The sequence below is a fragment of the Ammospiza nelsoni genome, chromosome 3, assembly GCF_027579445.1.
Source record: "Ammospiza nelsoni isolate bAmmNel1 chromosome 3, bAmmNel1.pri, whole genome shotgun sequence".
Classification (NCBI taxonomy): domain Eukaryota; kingdom Metazoa; phylum Chordata; class Aves; order Passeriformes; family Passerellidae; genus Ammospiza; species Ammospiza nelsoni.
Window position 1 is genome coordinate 59395638 of NC_080635.1, and position 20589 is coordinate 59416226.

Consider the following 20589-nt stretch of genomic DNA (forward strand, 5'->3'; position numbering starts at 1 on the left):
TTTGCATGAAAATGTATTTCTGTCTCTCTGCTAAAGCCATGCTGAGGGCAGGTTCCTGGGTGTGAAGAGCCCACACAGGCAGAGACGCCACTGCACCAGGCTGGGAGCAGGGCTGACAGAGACAGAGGTGATCATCCCAGGGAGCACACCCTGAAAATGGGTCTCTGCAGTATCCTCCCCCTTGTAAATTACCTGGATTGTCGCTTTCTTTTTGCTCATTCAGTTGGGAAAAAAAAAGTTATTCAGTGACAGTCAACTGGATTTTCTGAAGTCTTGTCATTTTTGTACTGTTGAGATGTCCGATTTTCATGATTGTCACTGTGTATGGATATGTGTGTGCTGACACACATCTCTCTATTTTGACAAGTTTTAAGACTATTTGCTGATAGGTTTTTTCAGCCTATTTGCTGAATTTATTTTTTCCTTGCTGTGAGCAGGCATCATGAATGTATTTACCAGCAGCAAGAAAGTGAAAATTTGTTTCACATTCATGAGAAATACTTCCCAGTGTTTCAATGAACACAGCTCTTGCTTTGTATTCAAAGCTTGTTCTACAGATGCAGCTCTTTTTTATTACTATCTTTAGTTTAGGTTTCAATACTCCATGTCTTCTGTCACTTCAATTTAACTGTATTGCTTATTCAAATAACTGCATCTGCTAAGGATTCATGACTCTGTCTTTGCATTTACATTAAGTCTTCCATGTGCTTGATTGTTTTTTCTGCTGCAATTAAAAAACCTTAAGATACAATGTTTCTTCTACTGTCTACATTTTTTGTGAATCCTGTAGACCTGTGGTCTCCCTCTCCACCTGACAAAGTGTTTAATGCTGTGTGTAAACTGGAAATTTAGAGTATATACTGGTGAAAGACTGGTATGGATATCCTGCATGCCAGACATGCCAAAATCTATTTGTGTGAGACTTTTCAGCATAGCATGCCTGTGCTAGTTCCAACACTGTAAATTTCCCCGCTATGTTTTCTTAATTTCTTTCAAAAACACTGTGTTTTCCTCAGGAAAAGTAGTTCCTCAGGCTTCATTAGTAATAATCCCCTAGTCAAAACCATGTCAAATATTAAATTTTCCTCCAAGAGTAGGAAAAGAATTTTATGTAAAATAAACCCCAAAATTGGGTAGTACAGTCACTTGTATCTGCATGTCTTTTCTCTAAGAATAACTCATTTTTCCTTAGTTCTAAACTTTATAGGTTGTTTCAGAACTAGTATAGTCAGAGAAATACCAGCAGAAATGCTGTGATGTGGCTGTGTCCGAGAGCATAAAATATTTCTGATTCTGGAAGAGAACTTTTTACATGGGACATCTAGTAGAGGGCATTTGGCATTGGAAAGGAGGATAGTAGTTGCATTTTGTAAGCTCTTAGAATCTTTGGTTCTTATAAAAAGCAGTCCTTCCACATGCATTATTTGAACCTGCTTATGAGAATGGTGTGAGCAGGTTTAGCTCTGCTGAAATGGGGAAGAATCCCCACACTTGGAATTAAGCTGTTGGTCAAAATCCAATATTTCTTCAGTACAACGTATGGATACTCAAGCAACATATTAGAGACAGTAAATTTTCAGCCACAGAGAGGGGCTTCCTCTCATCTAACCTGACTTATCTATGGGCCTGAGCCAGCTGCTTAATTGACCTTACAGTGGCAAAACTCGCTGTTGGTATCATCCTAGAGGAGTTGTCAGAAATGTATGAGCTCAAGCATCCTGTGTATGGTTCAATCTCTCTCTCCACTGATGGATGAGGGAACCCAGACCACCAGCCTTTGTTAGATAAGTAACACCCAGATGAATGAATCAGGGGAGATATATCTGAACCAAAAAGGTCAGGGGAGAGAAGAGACTGTAATAAAAGCAAAAATTGCAAAATAATACTTTTTAAAAAAAAATTGCCTGTGGGAAAAATGATCTTCTCTCAACCACAGCCCTGTGTAATTTTTTTGGCACTAAGCCTATGATGTGACTAGTGAAACAGGCTAATCATAAAAGCAGGAAAAAACCTTAATTATTTAGCATTAGCTGAGAAGTGTTGCATTAGGCATATTTTTATATAGCACCAAAGTTTTCCATTGCTGATGTCCTTAGAAGAGGGAGCCTCTTTTCTATTAAAGAAAGGCCTGTATTAGAAATACCAGCAGCTGCCAGTTAATCTTCATGTTCTGTTTTGGGGCAAACTGATAAGGAAGTAAAAACTCTAAAAAACGTGTTGCCATGGGTAACTGTGCTTTTTGACAGTGGAATGCTTTAGTAATACCAAAGACCTCAGTGTGAAAATACAAAGGGACTCCAGTTTAAGAGACTGATTGATTGGAAGCCAGAAGGGCAGCTTGTAGCCTGCAGTACCTAAATGAGGGCACTGATTTTTAACTTGAGTGATAGCAGACAGTAACTGCTTGTTACTCTCTGGCCTGAACTTTTACATTTTGCTAAATGTGAAAACTCTAGCAAATTGCATCATGCAGCCTGACATAAACAAATGTTCTATATTTTCCCATGCATTCCCCAACAAAGCAATTTCAGCCCAAGTAAATTAGATTGGCAACCAGACAATCATCTTACGCTGCAGAGCTTGTAAGCTATCTGCCCTTTGATCTGCAGGGCTGGCTCTTTGGTGCAAGCCTGAATTGGCCCATTAGGCTTTCCAGTGCTAAGATTCATGTAACTGAACAGGCTGAAAATTAAAAGTTTCCCAAGCACTGTTGGAGGAAATAACAAAAATGCATTATTTTCTCATATTCTGCTAAATTATTTAATATGCAAAATTGCTTGAGGTATTATTCCATTCTGTGACCACAGATTAAATTATATATGACCACAGATTTTGCTGTCCTACCAAACTTTCTATTTCTTACATAAATTATTTTATGGTAGTCTTCTTTCATTTCACTTGTGTATCTTAACTAAAAGAATTATTAAATTATGCAGTTATTACTGCATTATTTATTCCATACTTGACATGCAAAAATAACCTACTTCTGTCATCAGCAAAGTTGAATGTCTAGTTAATTTAATCCATTTTCTTCGATTTTTGTTTTCTAAATAAAAGCAACATTGTCCATTATGGCAACGTATTGACCATGCCAGCAGGTGATAGGAAAATATGTGTGCTGTGTGACTTTTTGATTAAATAAAAGTCAGATGACAGCAGTCTTACTTTAAAATGTGACCAAAAGTAAGCATGAAAAGGAGGAAGTAAAAGTTTTTTGAAGACCTCTGAGTTTTACCTCCCAATTCTGAGAGAATTTGTGGGGTGATCTTCAGGAGACCATTGATATTGGTTAACCCTATTTTGTCTTGTGCCATGTCTTTATTTTTTTTTCCTTATTCTTAGCTTTATTTATGATTTTAAAGTAAACCTATGTCTAGGTGAGGCACTGAAAAGATAAGAAAATAGTCTGCAGCCAAACATCTAGCACTTCTTATCATAGCAGGCAACAAAACACCTCAGAGCAGCATTTGTCCTTAGATCAGCAGTTCCAAAGCATCTTTTGTGCAAATACCAGAATAGCAGGCTCATAGGTAGTAAAATCTCTCTTGATGGGACTTGTGTAGATGGATCACAAAACAAACCTAGCTTGGTTCTGCTTAGCATCTTGGCATTGTTTCTGAAGATCAGCCTTCTAATTCAGACAAATCACATTGTAGCAGCATCTTAAACAGATTTTCAATACAGCAAATTAAATTGCTCCAATGGTATTTAAATGGAGCAGAACTATCTATTCCCATCTAACTGAAGTATTTCTCTTCAGTACCAATCTTTTAATCTGCAACCCCAGCTACTGGTGGTAGTTTCAGAAAATGATATTATGACTCTCTCCCTCTTTGCTTTCACTTGCAGTGCGCAGTAGTCACAGCTATGAACAAAGCATAGATTCATAAACTCCACATTAATAACAGTGGAAAAATAGACAGACAGTGGTCAGAAAATGCCTCTCCACCATGTCCACATAGCAGACTGTATTGGGTTTGCATGGCTAATGTTCTGGTGGCAGGAGGGCTACAGGGGTGGCTTCTGTGAGGAGCCGCCAGAAGCTTGCCTGATGTGCAGCAGAGCCAGTCTCAGGTGGCTCCAGGATGGATGTTCCAGTGGCCAAGGCTGGGCCCATCAGAAATGGTGGGAATGCCTCTGCTGTAACAGATCTAAGAAGAAAAAAAAGAAGAATTATTGTGCAGATGTAATTGTGGCTAGTGAATAGCAGAGTGAGAAGAGGAACAGCTATTCTGACCCCAAGGTCACTGAGGAAAGAGGAGCTGCTGCAGGTACTGGAGCTGAGATTCTGCTGCAGCCCCTGGTGCAGACCATGGAGCTGTGCATCTGCAGCTGTGCTCCTGCAGCCCGTGGAGGATCACAGGGATGCAGATATCCACTTGCAGCCTGTGGAGGAGCCCATGCTGGAACAGGTTTCTTGGTGGGACCTGTCACCCTGTGGAGGACCTCTGTTGGAGCAGGATGTGCCTGATGGACTGCATCCTGTGGAATAGTGACCCACTTAGAGCAGTTTGCGGAGAGCTGTTGCCCATGAGATGGACTCACATTGGAGAAGCTCGTGGAGATCACGCATGATAGGGATCCCACACTCGAGCAGGAGGAAGACTCCTCTCCCTGAGAAGTGGGAGAAACAAGGTGTGTGGTGAACTGACCATAACCCCCTTTCTCCTTCTTCCTGTGCTGCTGTGACCTTTCTATTACTGTGTCTTAAGTTGCTGGGACTGAAACTGTATCTTTCTGTTTTATGAAGTGCCAATCACAGTTTTGGTTTCTAAAGAATTGCCATGGTATAATTTTATTGCAGACTTCTAAAAAGAATCATGTAATCTGAAAATAACCCTTGTTGTGTAACTTCTTGCATGTGTTGATGGGTGATGAAGTCCTGCAAAAGGGTATACCAGGATTTGACTGGGTGAGAAAATGTGGAAATAGTATTAAGGTGATCGTTACTTAACTACTTATTTGTAAGCTCTCTTATGTTTGTATATTAACCCTGAAGATACAAATTTTTAGAGGGTTATGAGCAATAGTTCCTGAGTGTTGCTCTGGAGGCTGTCCTGTCAAAATTGGGAGCCTTGTGCTTACTTTATCCCCTGCTTTCCCTTCAAACTGAAGGTGCCAGGATGTGCAAGTTGGTGGCTCCTCTGGGAGCTCAGTATCCGAGCACACAAGGTTTTTCTCACATATGGTCCTTTTTGGTAGCCCCTCACAGAAGTCAGAGTGTCACTTTCAGAAAACATGTTTCCTGGTAACGTACTTCTGCATGTGCAAAACAAGAAAGGGACACACTGTCAATTCTCATGTGTTCTGCCTTCAGGCAAAGCTGCGCACTCACTCATAAGCAGGAGGAGAAAAACTCTAATGTTATTTTAGCTGCATGATCGAGGGAATTGCTTTGCAGTTCTACAATAGAATCAAAACCTCTGCCATTTTGCCCTCAAAGAAATAGACATTGCTGTGCAAGAGTGGTGATGCCATGAACAAATGGGAGTACCTTCGCTGACTTTATTATTTATACTGTTCAAATTGTACGTTCCTCTTGAATAACTATAAACTCTTTATTGGTTACCCACTTTGGCCTTAGATATTTGGCCTGATACATATTTGGTTACATATTAATTTATGATGATACTGTTTTCATAAGGAAGTAATGATGCTCATGATTAATTGCCAATTAATTCTGCTTGAAGTGTGTCAACTATGCTGAGAGACTATGGTCATCCTTTAGACCACAACCACTGCCAGTGGCTCTGCTGCTTAGGAATACAGTGAGTGTACTGCCAGGATGCTTAACCAAAAGAAACATGTTTTTGCTTGACCTGAGCTTTTTATGAGATTTCTCCTCAGGGTTATACTTCTTAACTATTAGTAAATGCATTATCTTAAATCTTCAGGCGTACGTCAGGCAGAAACAATGTTTTATTGGTATTTCTTTGAGCTAAACTTCTTTTGGATTTAGTCTAAATTACTGTAAGTCTTTAAAGTCTGAAACTCTTTAGGAGTGGCAGAGTTCCAGGTAATTAATTAGGAATAAAAAATTAAGAATGAGCATGATAACAGAGAGAACAAGAAACCATCTCTAACTCACGTTTTTAAATGTTTGGGCTTATTATGTGTTTTGATTCCTCTTTCTTAATTAAAATATTTAAGTTGTTCTGCAGAAATTCTGGATAGACAGTGCAATTATTAGTAGGATTATATGGGGATAGAAAGATTTATGTAAATTTAGATATATAGCCTTCTCTCCAAGCTAAAAGCACAGCAACCCTTAGGTTTTACCTGAAAGTACATATTTTTTTCCAATAAAAATTCTAAAGCTTAAAACAGAGGTATGGTAATTACTTCTTAATGCTGTATAGAAATAAAACCTAAATAAGAGCCTTCATTGAACAACACAGTCACAGAGTAAACAAACCCTTTTTTTACGCCAAGAGCAGGAAATATCTGTGCTTTGAATTAGATTTTCCATTCACGTGGTAAAGATCTTTCCTCCTCAGTTTTGTTAGAATTCTTATTCTACATTTAAAAGAGGGCCCAAAACCAGGTAAACTCAACTGCCAACAATGCAGCTTCAGTCAATCAATCAATCAATCAATCAATCAATCAAATTACATTGTTATTTCAAATTAAAATTATTATTTGAATCTCACTTTAAGGGGGAAAAACCCTCCACACATATTAAGTACAAATCGCACAAATTTCAGTGCCTTAGATTGCATAGAGCTTTCAGTCTGGAAAACTTCCATCCTCCAAGGAAACCTTACCTAATCACATTATGAGATTAGGGCTGGGGATGGTTTCTGTTGCCTGGGCCTTTTTCTTGTCTACATCTCTGTATTTATTCAAATACAAAAATCAAGAGCTGTCACTAAATGCTCAGGTTAGATTTTTCTCCAGCTAGAAGGTACGAAAAATGTGTATGAGAATAATTTGGTTTAACATTTTTACCTTTGAAAGACAATTTAAGTTTAGCAGTTGTACCTCCCTGTTGTACCTCAGAAGTAATCATCCCTGATGACCATGAGGGAACCAGAAGCAGTGGCTTTGCTCTATTTCCTGCAATTAACTCACCAAAACATACACCTTTCTAAGTGGCACAGTATAAACTCAGAAGCCCTTGGAACAGAGAATGATTTAAATAGATTTGTTAGAGGTAGTGATTGAATTTAGGGTCTGGGTTGTACAGTGAGGAAAACAGAATGAGCACTAAACTGTGTTGTGTGCAAATGATCTCAGGAAAGATTACAGCAGCTAGTCCACACTAGACTGCAGCCAGCTGGGCACTGGAAATGTCTCTTTCAGCTCTAACTATTCTGTGGCATTAATTTAATGCCTTCTGACAGATGGGGTAGGGTGGAGGCATGGGGAGGGTGGTCCCTGCCTGACCCCAGAATGCCTTAACTCTGGGCTGAAAGTCTGCGCCGTAATTGTGTCCCAGATGTGGCTCTGGTGTAGGCAGGCTCTCCTGCTAACGTGAGATAGCTGTTCAGTTGTTGGTGCTAAAATCCTGCTCCACCCTGCAGTCAGGGACTTCAACATCTACCCCAGCCCAGAGGCGTGTTTCCAGCTCTTGTTTTAGCTCAGCACACCTCTGGGTTTTGTGCAAGAAGCAGTGTTAGGCAACAAACATCTTGTGGTTTTCTTTCAGAATATTTATAGGAAAATAAAGCCATATTACAGACAGGTTTTTTTCTGGAATACATATTTTTTTTTTTCTGAAAAAGACCTAACTTTATAAAGCCAAATATTTTAAGTATGTGCTCTGCTGAAGAAAATCTGAAACCCTAAGGGTGATGTTTGGATAAATATTTGATAATTTCACAATTACACTTTTAAAAACTCAGAAAAAATCTTGATGAGTTCTAACAAGAAGAAATCATGTCACCCTTTGAAAAAGTTTTCTAAGTCAGATAATTTTTTAATATATATGCTTGGTACACATTTTCAAAAGAAGTACAAAGACCAAAGTAATCAGTAAGCATGTAACAGTTCTTCCTGATGAGGAGTACAGGAAGCAGAGACCCTATGACTTGGTCTTTAGCGAAAATTTTCAAGTGAACTCAGCCAGTACTCAGTTTCACAGCCATCACTCTTTGCTCTGAGTTAATCAGAGACATGGCAAGTTCATATAAATGAATTAACCAACCACAGACTGGAAATTCTCCTAGATGTAGCAGTGCTAGCATAAAAATCAAATTTTTACTCTCCATTTTGAGACCCAAGAATTACATTTTCTTCCCTGTGTCACCACTGTCTACCTACATGAGGTGTTGTGTAAGGCCTTATTCAGAATCATTTACATGGCAATATATCATACCATCATGTCTTTAAAATGTAAGATTGATTTGGAATTACCTGTTTGAGCCAGAAAAAAAAATCATTTTCTCTGACATTTTAGTGTAGTAACATTGCTGCAAGCAGATCAGAAACCTGCTGCTATTTCCATATATAAAAATAAAGTCAGGTTTTTGTTTTCTGACATTTGGTGGGCTGTATTTTATAAATGGGGACACTAAGGTGAGACTATGGATATATTTGAATAACTTTCATCATTTGCACAAGCAGGCATAAAGACAAATCATGTTTATTACCATCAAAGAAATCAGAGCAAATAAAAAGGTAGGAAAACAGGAACAAGCAAGAAAGACTTTCGGATTTCTGGAGATGTTTTTAACTTGTAGGAAATTTAACTTCTTGGACCACTTGAACTGTTTGCATTTTCCTCCTGTTTAATACATCACACATTAGTATCTTGACCCTGCTTATCATCAGCTTGAGATGCAAAGCACTGTTATATTAACATTTTGGCTTCTTTTATAAGGAAAAAAACCCCTAAACATATGACAATGTTCAGACTGTGCATTAGATAAAGTGATAATAGGAAACAAAGAAGAGAGGAAGAAAAATTGAGGATGAGAAGATATAAACATTTTGTTTGTTCATGTGATGTCAGCCTGTTGAAATGAGGTGAACAGCACACATATCATCTCGCTTAACAGTAGAAAAACTAGATTTTTTTTTATTTTGTATTTTTTGAAAGTCAGCATTTTCACAAGTCCTAAGAGATTCAGGACCATGAAGGGAGCTCTCTAAAACCTCTCAGCCTGCCTGATGAGTACAAACCAATCACTATGACCATAACCCATACTTTTGGTTGCAGAAGACAGTACCTTCACTTACATTTGAATGTGATATATTTTAAATACCTCCTTCCTTGGGAGCCCTGATTTGAAGTGCTGGGGGTTTATGTACATACAGTACATAAACAATAGTACATCTATTATTTTTTACCTCTGTTAGTGGAAGTGTGGTTCATGTATGTCAGTTGCTCAGTTTGAAAGACTTTTTGGCCAAGCTTTCAAGAAGGGTGGAGAGAAAGAAGCAAAAAGCAAACGATCATGAATAATAAATCATGATCTTCTTCCTGCAGGTTTCATGAAAACCAGAGGAGGTTGAGCCTTGTTGCATGCACTTACATTTTTGCAATCCCAAACGCTTTGGGCAATTTGATGTAGAGTGGATGTAGGGCTTTTGTTCTCCATGCCTCTGGCAGTTAGGAAATGTCAAGCAGAAAATGCACTTTGCCTGCAGGGGAAGAAGTCACTGAGGTGCCCAGTGGTGCAGTATCTCTGCAGGCTTATTCACAACAGCAAAGAGATGAACCCTGACAGCTGGGTCTTCCCTGTGTGTCAGCAACAATGAAAATTCCACAGATGGTCCTCAAAGAATGAGGTAAATTGGGGAAGATAGGTAGTTATATGCATATTCCATTTTAGTATCTATATTCCATTTTTAGTCACCTTTCAGTTTCTTTCTTTACTTCTTTGGCTAACAAGAGATTGGTAGGAAGTGGCAAGGAAAGAGGAAGGAAATATATTTCAAAGTCACAGGTTTCTTCATAATTAATGGAAATGAAAGCTGGATTCCCATTTTCACTACATCCCATCTAAATTACTCAATTATTGCTTATCTTGTTGCTTGGCTCCAGGTGTCATTTTAGAGTGCCCTTGTAGTAAGAGAGCAAACAAGGCTGTGTATAATATTGATGTGTCCAAATAAAAATTAGCTGTTGACTTACATCTGCAGAGTTTACTGAATATTATGTACCATGCCTGTTTTTATCAATTTTTGTGTGTGTATTTCACTCCTTAAGTGGCCCTAGTGTGCCACTTCGAATTATTTTCTTTCCATAAGTATCCTGAAAGTATCACAAATTTACAAAACAGTCCTGGTGACTCTTCAGGGCTGGTCCAGTCATTGTGACTGGAGACCAGGAGAAGTAGAGCTCTGAAAATTGTGTTATCATTCATTGAGGCTATGAGTACTCTGGTAAACAAGCCACCTTGATCTCGAGACTTAATTATAGGTACCTACTTTAGCAACTGATTTTACATCTAGGACTACTTATGTGCAGTTCTGAATGCATTAATGATTTCCTGAATTTGGCCCCTTATTTGAGAAACTCAGTTGTTGTTCATCATTACTTGTAAGGCTGGCCAGAAAACAATATTTTGTTTATTTGAGAAAAAAAAAAAGAGGTTTAGAAATTTCTTTTTGGCTTGGAACAAAGTAATCTGTACAGATGTACTTTGTGGAAAGTCAGAGAGGAAGTATGAGGCAACCTAAATAACCAATCTATTCTATAAGTTAAAATGACCAATAGCTGAGCAAATAGGGCAGAACTCAGCTGGGATGTAGAATGGCATATTTAAATCCCTGCTCCCGTTAAACACTACAATAGAATATGGGATTTTTTTTTTTAATTTTCTTTTCTGCTAAAGTTATCCTAGTATGTAAATACAGTTAGTTATTTTTCAGATCAGAGAAGTGTCTAAGGGCTCTGGCCCTCTACCTTCTCTTGTTTCATTTAACAGTAATGCTGTGAGCCTTAAGGAGGAACCCATTAAAATACTTCCATGCATTTTGGAACAATGAGGGATTAATGAAATTTTCCTAAAATTTTTTAAAATAGAATTTTGACCTCTCTAATATTTTCTTTCTTTCTTATTTATATGCTATTTAAAAGGGGAAAAAGAAATTTCTCTTTAACCAGATTGTAGTAAAAATATGTGAAAAGCATGCCTTCACTGCCGCTCTTCATTATTTATTTCTGCATCTGAAGAATGTAAGTTTTCCTACAAGATGCATTGGAAAGATGTGTAAGGATTTGTTCTAGTTTTTTATTTTCTTTTCTTCACTACAGAAAGCTAAACAAAACTGCTTTTTGAAGTGCTGTAATTGTTTAGGTAACTGACACTAAAAACCAATGACAGGATGTGAGTTTCTAATTTTGGTGATGTCCCATTGTTTTGAGGGGAAGCTGGTTCTGAAGTAGTGATTGTAAGCACAGCAGGTGCTGGGATCTTGTAGCAGCAGGCAGAGCTATAACATGTTGGGACAAAAGTTCCTGTTTTTCTTGCTAGATAAAGGGATAACATTCCCACAACCATTTCTTGACTAACATATATACAGTATGCAGAGCTTCAAAAATCTAGAGATACCTTCTAGTATTTAATGTATAAGCTGCCATGTCCTGACTGTGGGTCTGCAGTACTTGGATAAATATGCAGGTGTGTGATGGAAAGAGGGAAGAAGCAACATCAAGCTGGAATGGATTTCTGAATCTTTGTCATTCAGTCGTATATATTGGGGAATACAGTCTTATTTCATGGAAAAACTGACTCATCTTCTTCAAAAATATCTTTTACTTCCACAGTGCAGTAATTCACAAGGGTGGTAATGCTAACTGAGCAGGGATTACTGAGAACAGTACAGATGATCCCCTATGGAGTATTTCAGCTTCCCTCCAGAATAAAACTTTGGTGCATCTGAATCAATTGGCATCCTTCCACTGATTTCTAAGTGCAGTGAAGTGGGTTGTGCTCTTCTTGGGTGGACATGCAGGTGCTCAGCAGCACCTGACCTCTCCAAGAGCCCAACTGCAATGAACTTTGCAGATTCATGTCAGCAAGGGTGGCCTTGGTGCACACAGGCTCTGGCTGCTTCCTCCTGCCCTTCCTCTTTTGTAATTAATCTAGTGGTTTGAACAAAATGCAGAGAGAGAAATCGTGTCGACAATATTTTAATAATGTAATAAACTGCTCCTGCTTACCCTGTTCCTGTCCTCCAGTAGCACATGGATGTGCCTGCAAAATGAAAGGGATGCAAATTTAGGATGCATATATATTCTTTTCCTGTTTTAAGTAACCTTCTCTTTCCTAATACTGAAATGCAATACTGCATGGCACCCTGCATCTTAAGAGTTGCATTGTCAAAGCTTTGTTTTCCTTGTGAAAATATTAATCTTTATCTTGTTGAACTTGAAGGTAGATATGATAAAATGGGACGAAATCTTTGAAAGGAAAAGCAAGGGAAAAACTCACTTTCATTTTAATACTGTCCTTTATATGCTGATATTTTGTGGAATATAGTCATTCTGAAATGCAAAATAATTATTTTCAGAAGTATTCATCTTTGCCCCAGGGACATCATCTCTGACAGAGATGATTTAACATCACCCATCCAAACAGGGAGTGAACACTTACATGGAAATTAAATAATTTTAGCCTATGCAGAAATTCTGTGGTGTAATTATACTGGGGGCACTGGAGCACCCCTGAGAGCCCTCCAGCTCATCCCTGCCATAAACAGGCTGGAGCACCCAACCTCTCAAGAATGACTTCATGTTAATAAAGTCTTTACAACTGAGAGGATTAAAAAAAAAATAATTCTAATTTCTTGTAAATGTCAAAAAAATTTCAAAGTCCATTTTGAACTGCTGAGTTATGTGGGGTATACCTCTAGGCTCACCCTTGATATACAGAATTTATGGGCAGCTGTAATTTGAAATAGTACAAAAGAGGCAGAAACAGGGATGAAAACCTCTGAGTAGTTCAGTCACCCAGCTGGTTCAGCAGAACACATTTTCAGCTGGTTTATATCCCCCCTCCTACTGGAATGTGGCTAAACAAGACTGGGCAGGGAGAAAAAAGTGACAGTGCAAGACTAGGATGGGAGAAGAGAGAACAAGTAAGATTGTAACAGAGGTTTTGTCCAGATGCTGAATGTTTCTCATGACCCTCATTGATGCATTTGGGCAAAATGAAAATTTTGGAAACTTCACTCCTTGAGTTTGTAGAGTGCTGGGCTTACATCTCAAGCTAAGTACAATCTAACATCGAGTCTCCTCTTTTAAAATGAAAGTACCATAGAATTTTTAGTCCTGTCTTCATACCTGCATTGAAATAGTCACATTGAGATATGTTTTCATTTTTTTTTCTCCTTTTAATTTTGCCATTGACAGGTTAAGCCATTGATCCAGAAAGGCCACGAGAACCTGGTGCACCACATCCTCCTGTACCAGTGCAGCAGCAATTTGAATGACAGTGTTCTGGACTATGGGCATGAGTGTTACCACCCCAACATGCCAGACTCTTTTCTTACATGTGAGACAGTCATTTTTGCCTGGGCCATTGGAGGAGAGGTAGGATGAATGTCTGTCTAGCATAGTTCATCGGTGGGGCTTTTTGAGGATGTGTATCATCAGGAAATGTCTTCCTAGTATATTAGTGATTACTTAATCTGTCTGTTCTTAATGGTATGGGATCACAGTCCCTAAATGCCTCAGCAGTAAGTCCTCAACCTCCTCTTGGCCTTTCAAGTATGCAGTGCAGTGATCATCCTGAGTGACAACCCAAAAGTAATGAAAAATAGTAGAGAGGGAGTTGATGCCTTAGGGGAGGAAGATAGCTTTGGAGCATGGAAATCTCTGGCTGTATCAGCTTGTCCCATCTGACATGGAAATACAGTGCCTCCAGCAATGACCAGTATCTGCTACCTGTGGATAATGACAGAAAGAAAAGCAGTGTCTGTAGGTGGCTTCATAAAACACACACAGGCACAACTCTCCAAATGAAGTTATACATTAATTTAATTAATTTTGTGCCTTACCAGGACCTGGTTTCAGTGTTGCCCCATTCAGGCATATCATTCTGAAGTTTCTTACCTGTCCAAAGAAACATTTCAGTGTAGGAGAGGTCCTGTGTCAGTGCAGGGCCAGCATAAGGACCACTTTACATATGGCAGTGAGGCATATCTACAGAAAACAGAGGCTGTGATGCCATGCTCACCCCAGGCTGTGTTTGCAGCTTATTTCATGTTAATTTAGGCTGCATTAAAGTTAGTGCTTTCAGCTGACATAACACAGCATGACTACCAAAAGAATCCTAGCTCTTTACACCCTTGATTCACTGTGTGCCCAAATGATGGTTTGGGCAGAGAGAGGGACTGGGGTGATGAAACTTTCTGGAACCTTCATTTGCCAGCCTGCAGTCCAAAACCATCTGCAAATGCTGCAGTGTGAAGAAGCAAGAGTTGTTACATGGACCCATCAAAAGAAGTTTAATCCACTAGGAGTGTTATCCCTGGTGTATGCTTTGTGCATTTTTGCCATCAGCTATGCTCTGACCTAGTATTTGTACTTTTAACTGTCTTAATCTAAGTGAAATTAAAAACTCATATAAATAAGTTATCATTTGACAAGCCCTATGGAGGTTCTTGCAAGGATGAAGCTGTTGTTAAATCTGTAGAGAGGAATCTGACAGATCTGGGTTACATTCAGGTTTGCCCAATTACCCATTTCACTAACTTTAGCTTTAGCTTACCCCTATGTAGAATGAAGATGATAATAAATTTTACTATGAACTACAATTAATCCAATAATGTCTATCAAGCATCAAAAAGTTGGAATCTCAAATTGCAAATTTCAGAAAGTTAGAATGTCAAATTGTGTATTAAAATATTAGCTATAAACTATAAAATGGTGCAGATTAATTCCAATTAAAGTGAATTTGGTAAATGAGTTCACTTAGGAGATACTGGTATTTTGGGTTGAATCAAGAGTGAGCTTTTGAAGTAAATCTCCCAGTTATCCCCACTTACAAAGCTTTGTTTATCATCATGAGTGGTTTGAGAATTTGCACAAGCCTCTCTGGGATGAAGTTAAAATAAATGTGCAGGGGTGAACCCAGCACCTTTAGCAATAAATGGAACCTGACCAGAGCTTGTCCAGAGGAGCATCGTTTGGGGGCAGTGGGTCCAGCGCAAGCTGTTTCACCATGCAGAGCTACTTCTTTATTGGCTTGCTAGTGGAAACATAGCCATAAAAATCACCTTTATTGTTCAAATAATTTTACTTAGAATAGAGTTATTTGTGCACAAAAAGCAAGTTAATTACATGCAACCTCAGTATTCCCTGGAAATTACTGCTTTTAGAAGCTGGGAACATTTGAAATGTTGATTCATCTCTTCATAAGGGTTTTATTGTCAGACTAAGTGCTTGATGATGCAATGTTTGTAAGTTTAAAATGGAATTTTCCTTTTCTGCTCAAACAATAAATACAGAATAAATAATTGTAAGATCACAGGATAATGCAGGTTGGAAAGGACCTCAGGAAGTCTCTAATTCAGCCTCCTACTCAAAGCAGGGTCAGAGGTGAAGTTAGACTAGTTTGCCCAGAGCCTTGTCCTCTGGGAAGCATTAGATCTACTATTTTATATTGACATAGTTATTAAGTTTATTAAGTACATAGTAGGTACATTTTATCACAATGCCATCTTCAGAAAGTTGTAAAAGAAGTGATATTTGTAAATTTTATCATTAATATGATGATACCATTGCAAGAAGGAGTCAATGTACCTGCAAAGAGAAATTGACTTTTAACTATGGCAAAAAATACCCTAACTCTGTATTGATTTCCATGTGTATTGGTTTCCAGGGCTTCACCTACCCTCCTCACGTTGGCTTATCCATCGGCACAGCAGCTGACCCTCTATTTGTCCTTATGGAGGTGCATTATGACAATCCATCAGAGACAGAAGGTTTGTAGCCCCACAGGCTTTAAAGCATGCCAGACTGGAAAATGTACTACACACAAGTGCTCATCCCTGCACTGCATGGCAAACAGAGCAAATAAAAAACTGAGGGTTATTTCTGCTCCTGATCAATAGTTCCTGGTTTACAGTGTTTTTCTCACTGCCCTTGAATTTTTTTTTTGCTGCATTTTTTTAGATGTACAACTACCTGAACAGTGGACAGTTTCTGAAGCAGAAGTATAGACTCAAGTGTCTTGACCATTCACCAGCAAAAACCAGCTTATCTTAAAATATAAGTTTTTAATTTGTAATAGTGTTTTAAAATTGTTCTTCCTGAATTTAATTTATATTTAGAAGAAGTAAAAGGGAGAAACAAAAAATCCTAGGAAAATCAGGGGAACTTTGAAGATGCCTCTGGGAAAGATACTTTTTTGTTCTGAAACAGAAGTTTATTAACTTACTGTACCCAGGAATATTGTGGTGGTTGCTACATATGAACTGAGTAAAATCCAATGCAGGATAGTATACTGGCCTTTCTTTACACCCTCATGAATAAAATAAAATAAAAATAAAATTTTAATTAAAATAAAATAAAATTTTAATTAAAATAAAATCTGCTATGTGGGCTATGGCACTCTGCCTTACTGTCATTTCCCATCTTCATATTTTAAATTATTTTTTTAATTTAGTGACAGACTCTGTGCTTTCAGGACGTGGGATACAATAAACTTAATTTGCATCCTTGATATTGTATGCATTTTCATCAAATGTTGCATGAAAACCCAAGAAATCACATGCTGAAAAACCGTGTCCCTTTGGTTTGTCCCTTTGATTTGGTTGTGTCCCTAAATCCATAACTTTGTTTTAATTGACAGTTCATGATAGTGTTGGTTTAGCTGAAGTGGCACATACAAAAAACTGGAAAACTGATAATGTTTTGTTTCCTTTTAAGCAATAGGAACAATTGTGCCTTGCTGGGACAGTCCCAAAAGACCTGGGAAAATTCAGACAGCGTAGGCAGAGCAGAGTGTTTGTAATCCAGGTCATAGTTTTCCTCCTCCCTGGCAAAATACACAGTGTAAGATTGTGCCAGGAGTGCAAGAGAGCAGACCTGGGTGCTCCATCTGCTTCAGGTGGGGACAAATGAGTTCTCCTGACAGAGCAGCAAACCTGCCACTGGGTCACCTTCCTTTGTGTGTTTTGGCACCTGCATTTTCACAGTTTGGTGAAAGGCTGCACTGTTTGCCTCACTTTGTGACCTGGGGTAATGTTTTCCTAAGTGACTCAGATTGGTAGTGACTTTTGGCTCCCAGTTAGGAGGAGTTGAAACATGTTTTAGTTTAATATGGATGGGTTTCACTGTTTCTGGTTTTGTAGTCCTTAACATTCACTTCTCATTTGAAAGGTGGCCTCTTTTGAGATTGTTTATCAGACACTCTGACATACCAGAGTTTTGCCATACAGCAGAGTGTCTGACATTTAGACATTAACAATGTCTAAAAATTTCTGAAGCAGAAATACCAAAAGGAAAAGGTCAAGTTGATGAGGTGGTACAAATTTCTCCAGGAAGGGAGTGAGTAGGGATTCCCAAATGCTAAAGTTGGGATGTTGTGGGACACAATGTATCACCTTAAATATGATTTGTATGTTGCAGAAGGTCTCAAGGCTGATTACAATTCTTAATTGGCTATGCACAGGTCATATCCTTAGTTCCTTAATATTTATATGCACTACTCCATCTTAGGTATTTTAGTGTGCAACAATCCCTGCTCTGTACCTCTGCCATTTGCTTATCTTAAAATAGACTGCTGATATCATATTGATGTAAAATTTGGCTCCAGGCACTGCTATGTATGCTTTGTTTTTCAGAAGACTAATATAGGTCATTAGGAAGCATCTTACCTTCTCTGAGATATTCAATATGCATTTTTCATTTTCAAAATTGAAATTGTTTCAGTTATTATTCAAAAATACAAAGAGATTAATAGATGAGCTAACAGAATTTAGTTCCTGTGCACAAACAGATTAATAATTTTTGTCAATATATTTACAAATAAAAATTACTAAAAGAAGACAAGTATTCTAAGCATTTAGATGAATAAGGCAACATAAATTATTAATAGATGCACAAACAAACACATATGGCTAAACATATGTGGGTGAACAAAATAGATTTGTATTATTTTGGCTCTTAAAAACACAGCCTCCAAACAGCAGGCTTTGGTTCTTTAAACCAATTTCTGAAATCAAGATAAGTTCTTGAGTCAGAGCAACATTAACATACTCTGTAATTCTCTTGTCTACTTCACTCAAGGTGGGGGTATTGTCTACAAGTCTGGGATTTAGTAAGGCAATTTTCATGTTTAATTGATGCTCTTTTAATTGGAGAGATTGTAAAAAGGATGTATTTTTCATCTCAGGTAGTCTGTAATGTAACAGGCAATCCAAAGCAAAGGGAAAAATATAATTAATGGTAGGACCCAAGATAAAGAAATAGATAAAATTCTCAACTAGAAGACAACATGTGGCTTGAAAATTTTGAAGAGAAAAAACCACTTCCTGCATATGGTTTCACTCATTTCCATGATACTGAGATTGATTCCTTGATTTTCATGTAGAAAACTTATGATATAGCATGAAAAACATGAAACAATATGGTTTGGGTTTTTTCCTCCTTTAAAAACCTGATTTTTAGCCATGGCTAAGTGTGTTCTTTTGTTGCAGGCTTGATAGATAACTCTGGTTTGAGGCTAATTTATACTCCAGTTTTAAGGAAATATGATGCTGGGGTTATTGAAGCTGGTCTTTGGGTCAGCCTTTTCCACAATATCCCACCAGGCATGCCTGAATTTGTGTCAGAGGGTCACTGCACACTGGAATGTCTGGAAGAGGTATGTCCCTTGCCTGAATCCACTGGTTTTCATTCATGGAAATAATTGGAAGAGTCACTTGAACCTCTTGGAAAATTTGATAGTTACAGTTAAAAGATGTGAGCAAAGGCATCTAGTGGTACATGTTGTCCTCCAAAATGTTGTCTTTTTGAACTGGGTACTTGGCATGCTCACTACTCAGGCTGCTTTATTTATTTGAATAATAATGGATGACACAGGGGTTGCAATGTTTTTGTTTTGTGTTCAATATGTAAGCATCCACTGCTTTCCATGGCAAAGCTATTAATAACTTTGGTATTAATAGCTTTCTGGGTATAGCTAGCTCAGAAAAAAAAGTTTAGACTAATTCAGATGTGGGCATGTGCAAAAGGCTTCTAACGATGAAATGAAAGCCTGAAAGGTGTTCTTACACCAGCCACAGAAACTGAAGACCTAAACAGGTTTTGCATTTATTAAGTTCTTGGTTTCATTAAGATAACTGAAATATCTCTGCAGGCAATGGAAGCACTGTCTAAAATCTGTGGTGACTGTATAATGGGAGATTCTCATATACTTTGTCTTCCATAGGGAAAGGTTGAATTAATAACATGGTTTACAATGAAGGCTAAATTAGATACAAAATTTAGTTTTGTTTTTGGTGGTGTTAAATGTTGTGTATTTTCCTGGCATTTTCAGCCTTACAACTCTTGAGTTATCCATTATCATGAGGCTTCTGACCCTAGGGCTGTTCTTGAAAGGTATTGTGATGACAGATTATTTCTACCTTGAGCTCTGATCAATAATTATAGCATATTCATATTCAACATAAAGTTTAGATCAGTAGATGTCAGCCAGAATGGGAGTGATGCCAGATTTGTGTCAATTTGGAAAAGTTAATTTGCAAATGTTTTTGACCTGGAAAAAAACTTTTAGATTTAGACTTATGGTATTTCCCTACCAGTTCACTTAAAGATGGAAAGTAGAGGATGTTACAACTACAACTAGCCTCTCAATTTGAAGTGCGTCTCTTGGCGTCATTCATAACTGCAGAGAAATTCATTTTCACAATAAACATCCACATTCATTAGTGTTGGCCATTAGCACCAAAATAATGTGCAGGTTTTAGTACTATTCCTTTGAAAGTCTTAAAACTCTTGAGAATTATTTGCAGTCCAGTTGATTTTCATTTTAACAAATGGGTGTGTTAGGAGTAAAAACATGTTTTGGTTATAAAAAATAATCACAGAAAAAACCATAGCCTTTTTTGTATAAACTCCGAATTTCACTTAATGTCTTGGTTTTGCTTCAGACTGCATTTTTCAGTAAACTGAGTGAATTCAAAATGCATTAATGAATGTATTTTCACTGTTTGTAGATGGAATTATATTACATTACTTTTCATTTGGGAACAGTGATGATGTTGGTTTCTCTTGGCCAGGCTCTGGGTGCTGAGAGACCTGCTGGGATTCAAGTGTTTGCAGTACTTCTCCATGCTCACCTTGCTGGCAGAGCTATCAGGATGCGCCACTTCCACAACGGCGAGGAGCAGAAGCTGCTTGCTTATGACGACGAGTTTGACTTCAACTTCCAGGAGTTTCAGTACCTGAATGAAGAAAGAACCATTTTGCCAGTATGACACTCTTAGTTCTTTTCCTGAAAGTGTTTAAGAGATCATGTGCCTATAATTTTCTCACCTTTAGGATTAAATTTGCCACACAATTTCTTAGCCTAGCATCATAGAATTCTTGGATGTTCTGTTGGATGTTTTCCACTTATCGCAGAGTCACTCATGCATTAAAGTTTCAGTGTCTCAGGAGTGTCCACATGAGTCACCACAGAACTGGCT

The 20589-nt window shown here is 38.1% G+C and overlaps 1 protein-coding gene across 2 annotated transcripts in view; it reads left to right on the plus strand.

Annotated features, from left to right (window-relative positions):
• The window catches only part of MOXD1 (monooxygenase DBH like 1), a 64191-nt gene that overhangs the window by 33423 nt on the left and 10179 nt on the right, over positions 1–20589 (plus strand). For both annotated transcript variants that reach the window (XM_059468931.1, XM_059468930.1), the window contains exons 5-8: positions 13304–13483; positions 15777–15879; positions 18598–18764; positions 20182–20373. In XM_059468931.1, coding sequence (XP_059324914.1) covers positions 13304–13483; positions 15777–15879; positions 18598–18764; positions 20182–20373 — 642 coding nt within the window. The remainder of the gene's footprint in view (positions 1–13303; positions 13484–15776; positions 15880–18597; positions 18765–20181; positions 20374–20589) is intronic.